We start from the raw sequence: 6,000 nt of genomic DNA on the forward strand, positions 1-6,000 counted from the left end.
ATCTGCCGTAGTTAGCGTTCATTAGCTGTGAGGGCTAACTCGGTTTGTTTACTATATTACGTGAAACGTCACTGTCACCCTGAACATTCAACCAAACCCTGTTCAAACTCTTAAAATTATTCTGGGTCAGATACGACTGTAGTTACAGGTAAGGCTGAGCATCAGTACTTGATGGCTTTAAGGTACTGAATACCAATACCAAGCTGTATCAAAACTTCTGCAGTCATTTTCTATCCAGATTTAGAACAGGAATCACCGCCTTGTGGTTGTATGAGTTTACATCCATGTCAGTGTAAACATGGATGCCTCTCATACGTCACAGCACAGTTTCAAGATCAGTGTCACCAATTCAGTATCTGACCAAATGTCTCCCCTTCTGTTCCTGAGATATGACGTTAAAACATGATGATGTCACAGTCAAGCTGACCTTTGACCTTTTAGATATAAAATGTCATCACTTGATCATTTTATCCTGTCAGACATTTGTGTGCAACTTTGTCATAATTAGCGTATGAAAATTTGAATTGTGGCCAAAATCCTCATCCTTAACTCAAAGTGAGTGTTTGTGCTAAATTTGAAGAAATTCCCTCAAGGCGTTCTTGAGATATGGCGTTCACAAGAAGGACACGGACAAGGTCAAAGTGACCTTGACCTTTGACCACCAACAAATAATTAGTTCATTGCTGAGTCAAAGTGGATGTTTGTGCCAAAGTCGCAGAAACGTCCTTGCGGTGTTCTTGAGATATTGTATTCACAAGACTGTGACAGACAGTCTGAGGATCCCAAAACATAATGGCCACGACTATCACTGGTGCAGAGGCATGAAAAAAACCCCCACATCAACTGTATGATCAAGTTTGTGTCCTGGGCGCCATGTTGGAAACAGTTAAACAGGTGTACCATGCACCACCAACCAGCCGGACCAAGTTTCTTATTTTACAGCTAAACAGTCACTAAAATATTTCCGAAAACATCCGAGGTGTCAAACAGTCGATGATCAGCGCTGCCTTGTTCATGAGCAGCGACTCACATGACTGACAGCTGCGTTACAGACTCCTCGGCTCTGATTGGTTGTCGCCGCGGCGCCGCAGCCTGATTCTAGCAAATACTATTAGAAGCAGTCGAAGGGACATGATTTTTCTAGCCTTGTGTACTTCTTCCAGAATATCACGACAGTTTCAGCAAATATGACACAAAGCTATTTTCATAAACTGGAACTTTAGGCACGATTTTAAATGTAGGACGTTTACTCCTAATGAAATATTGTTCTACTGTGGTAACGCTACATTTACTCCAGGAGAAATGTCAATGCTAAAAGTGTAGAAAAACTTGGATACAAGTTCAATGAAACACAGAATAGTTGAATAGTTTCAAGATGGCCGTATCACACGTGCAGGGTCGTCACAGTACAGAGCACAAAGTGTGCAGAGAGCAGCAGCAGTGTGATGCTTTGGTGATGAAGAACCTGCTTCACTCCCCACTGACAGGAAATATCCACTCTGTTAAAGTGTGCTTCAACAAGACGCTGACTGACCCCCGTCTGCTCCAGAGCTGCTGCTCTGTGTCGCTCAGACCTCCCTGAAGAGGAGCAGGAAACACGAGGAGTTCCCCTCAGATCACTCAGGGGCCACAGAGAGTGCAGCGCTGAGTGTTAATAATGAATGAGTGAAATGTAAACCTAGACGAAACATTAAGAACATTTGTCTTTGATTCTTTAATTGTGGAGACGTGGCTGCATGTGTGAGATCTCTCACTGCTGCACACACGGTCTTTGACTGTTACATAAAAACAATACAAACTAATTGTCTGCATTGTTACACTTGTGATTTCACCTTTCAGTCTATTAGTGGAGTCACTGCAGCAGCAGCATGTTCTCTAACTGATGGAGCCAAAAATCCACAGGCAGAGTTTGATTCCCAACTGTCAGCGTGTAAACACAGCTGGACGCTCCGAATCAAAGCTAACACGCAGGGCTGATCGTGCACAACGGCTCACTAGATAAAGATTATAAAACATTTATTTTCTCATTATGTTCTGAGCTTTCTTACAAAATGACTGATGGGACGAACAGAGAGACAAGTGCACGTTACAAGATCAACTCAGAGCGTGTGTGATAAAATTAATAACTTTGAAAAACATCTTCTGTGTTTCTGATGCAGTGAATGATGAAACTCCATGAAATGACACTTTTCTCCTGAAATGGAAAAAATACAGTTGAATATTTTTTTTCTTTCTTTTTCGGTTGAAACACAGTCGCTGCAGTTTTTGTGTCAGAGGAGCTGAAAAATACTGAAGAGCTGTGACAACAAAGTGACTTCAAAGTCAAATGTGCACAGAGGAGACAGATCAGCCTGCTGAGAGCCCGTCTCCACTGCACACACACACACACACACACAGACACACACAGACACACACACACACACACACACGACCAGCTATAAACAAACACACACAAACATGTACATGTATGCTGTTGTATACAGTTCATGTGTACATGCTTTACATGCACACACACAACATTTTGGGAAGGTCCGGTGCAACTGACGGTGACCAACCACACACACACACACACACACACACACACACACAGTAGAGCTGTATCCCTGAGTCAGCACTTCGAACAGATGCATCGACACTGTGACTCCACAACATCAGGATGTTTGAAGCTGTTTTACTTTTACCGTACAGATTATACAGATTATGTTTGTTCATACTGCTACATGACAGTGTGCTTTGAAACTGAACTGTGACCTGATTAAGTTTGCCTGATTGGATCTCACCTGGAGTGCATTGCACCAACTGGTCTTTACTAAAGGCCTTTGCACATTAAGTCGGTTTTTTTCGTCCGAAATTGTCACACATCTAAAAATAAATACGACCTCACGTTGTGTCAATCACCTTTATACACTGAGTCCGAAACTTAAGTCCGTGATTAAAGGAAATGGCCACTTTAGAATGAAAATACAGACAGTACTTACTGACCCTCGTGCCGACAAGAAGTCCAGTGTAGTTTTTAATCCACAAAACTCGTTCGGGGTATCGGAGGATAACAGCTAGCCGGATTTTTCAAGTGCATGGAACCAGCATTTTGAAAATGTAATGAAACTCCGCTAATGCGTTTCAAAAACATCAGAACGGCTCGTCCATCGTAATCCAAGTGCCCTGAAGCCACGGCATGCAAAACTGACTTGAAAAGACGTAATTTACTCCACTTTAATAGCATAGCTATTAGCCATCAGCTAGTCTCACGCGAGTTGCCATGTAAACACAGCACTCCTGCAGGCTAACTGACCACGGTGAGAAATGATGCTATTAAAGTGGAGTAAATTACATCTTTTCAAGTCAGTTTTGCATGCCGCGGCTTCAGGGCACTTGGATTACGACGGACGAGCCGTTCTGACGTTTTTGAAATGCATTAGCGGAGTTTCATTACATTTTCAAAATGTGGGTTCCATGCACTTCAAGTGTAGCTGTTATTCCGGCTAGCTGTTATCCTCCGATACCCCGAACGAGTTTTGTGTACAGAATCATTTCATGACCCAGACAGCTATGTTCAACAGGTCAGATATTGATATTCAGGTGGATGATGATGACGAAGAGGATGTGGACCGCACACAGACAGAGCGCGAGCGACAGTGTGGAGACAGAGACAGAGGACAGCTCAGTCCTTTCATGCAGCTGAGGAGACATGGGGAGACAGAGTGGAGACAGAGTGGAGACAGACAAATGACTCCAGTGGAGAGAAGCAAGTATAGTATGAAAAAATGCATCAGGCTCAGTTGCAAGGTTTCTGTGCCTTACGATTTTTTTCCAACGTGAAAAACCAGCGCTCCAAACGGACGCAGGATATGCGAGGTAACCATCCTGCCCACATGAACTAGTAAACATCTCGAGCCTTCGTCCTGCTCAGTGTTCAGCTGTAAAATCCTCTCTTGTGATTGGCTGCTGACAGCACAGTCACACAGAGTCAGAGCAGCAAACAGACACCATCACGCTGCCTTCGTTCAGGGTTAGTTTGTGGTTATTTAGAGACTCAGTTTGTAAAGTTTACTGTCATGCTGTTGCTCTTTCTACAATGACACAGCAAAAATAAACAAATCAATTAATAAAAAACAGCGACTCAACTGAAAAAATGCGTGCGCACACACGCACACACACACACACACACACACACACACGCACACATTAAAAGTCCTTGCAGAATTTTTCTACTCTTCTCTCTCAGATCTTCACAGATGTGTGTGTGTGTGTGTGTGTGTGTGTGTGTGTGTGTGTGTGTGTGTGTGTGTGTACATACCAGGTAGAACTTGTGTAGCTGATTGGCTGATGGGGGCCAGGCCCTGCTGCTGCATTGACAACTGGTGGAGCTTTGCTAACTGAGAGAGGAACAGAGAGGTAAACATAAATGACAGTGACATGATCCAGTCACATCACCTGAAGAGTAAATCTGTCACTCAGTCATTATCTTACCTCTGAATGTGGAATGCCGTAGTGACTCTGTACTGCATATGTCTGGAATAGAAAAGAAAAGAGTGTCATTAAAATGAAGTACCAACATGTCTGTAAGCATCTGTACCGGAGGGCATCGTCTCCACAGGGGAAATTATTAGATTCATTTAAAATCAGCCCTGTAGTTTTGCTCTCGGGCTAAATAGCGGCTACAGCGCTGCCTCTGACTGGTGAGACAACAAAAAGATCTTAGAGAGCCTGTAAGGAAAAAGGTCGTAGGAACATCTTTACATTGAGAACATAAAGAAGAAGCTTTTTGTCCTAACACAGATTAATGCTTCCCAACGCTCCACTTAGCACAGAGACACTGGAAACACAACTGTACAAGGACATTTACTCGATCATCCTGAATCTCCTGCGACTCCTCGCTGTGTCTCGTCTGTGTTTATCTCTCCAAGATCATGATTTAAAGAGTTTTTAGAGGCCTTCCCAAATCCCACACTGAACTTCAAAGAGAATGAACACTTCCATAGGCGATGTAAGAGACAGGCTGCAGGGCTGGGGAGCGTGTGTGTGTGTGTGTGTGTGTGGGGAGAGGAAGGGTTGGTGCGCATGCATGCAAAAGACTTTGTGCATTAGAGAGACATTTGGTGTGCGTGTGTGTGTCTCCCTGAGGTTCACCACACCTTATATAACAGATTTCAGAGTTGTTATCCTTGACGCAGACTGCAGTGCCACTTGCAGCTGAACTTCTGACTCCTGATGCTAACTCAGGGATTTGGAGGAAAAGCTGTTTGCAGAAAAAGAGCGTCTCAAAGGCGCAACAACAAAACCGGACCTGTGTGTGCTGGGCCTCCTTCATATTGTAATGCCTCTCCTTGATCTGTAGATATGCCGGTAAATATTCATACACGCTGGCAAACCTGAAAGTCTACCCTGCATGCCTGAATCCAAACAGTCCACACAGGCCCAACACATGAAATGCCATACACTCATAAATATTCATTAGTGGCTTAATACAGCACACATCAGAGAAGCAGCAGGCAGCAGCAGCTCCAGCACTTCTGGGCCCGCATGTATGAAACGTATCGGAGAAGGAAATCAGTTTTAACTGGACGGAAATTCTGACAGTGATACTTTTTATAAACTTTCTTAAATTATGAAAAGACTCTTATCTCTGCTGATATTTAGGAAAACTGTAGAGGAGTCCTAACCTGCCAGGAGGTGGCGTTCTGTGTTTTGGGAACTCTTTGGATCATGATCATGTCAGAATGAAAAACTTCTGAGGTCATAAATCAAACTTGGTTCACTCCTACGGCCTCTCATACTGATAATGCTCATAACAATGTTCCTCACTGGGTGTGGTTACATGATGGCTTCTCATTCAGAATGAAATAAATCTGAATGAAATCCTCACTGGGTGTGGTTACATGATGGCTTCTCATTCAGAATGAAATAAATCTGAATGAAATCATTCGAAATTAAAGTCTTTCCAGGTAGTTTACATGAGAAATATTCATTCTGAATGAGGGTTTACACGGAGATCAGTTT

General features: G+C 43.3%; 1 protein-coding gene across 3 annotated transcripts in view; it reads right to left on the reverse strand.

The window, feature by feature from the left end:
• Nucleotides 1-6,000, reverse strand: part of pcbp4 (poly(rC) binding protein 4) — a 536,281-nt gene that overhangs the window by 343,434 nt on the left and 186,847 nt on the right. For all 3 annotated transcript variants that reach the window (XR_007569440.1, XM_050037692.1, XM_050037691.1), the window contains exons 11-12: nt 4,471-4,512; nt 4,298-4,376 (exon numbers count right to left, since the gene is read on the reverse strand). Coding sequence is in view for 2 of the 3 variants with exons in the window: in XM_050037692.1 (XP_049893649.1) it covers nt 4,298-4,376; nt 4,471-4,512 (121 nt within the window). In the remaining variant the exon portion in view is untranslated. The remainder of the gene's footprint in view (nt 1-4,297; nt 4,377-4,470; nt 4,513-6,000) is intronic.

This window comes from Epinephelus moara, chromosome 24 (assembly GCF_006386435.1).
Source record: "Epinephelus moara isolate mb chromosome 24, YSFRI_EMoa_1.0, whole genome shotgun sequence".
In the NCBI taxonomy this organism is placed as follows: Eukaryota; Metazoa; Chordata; class Actinopteri; order Perciformes; family Serranidae; genus Epinephelus; species Epinephelus moara.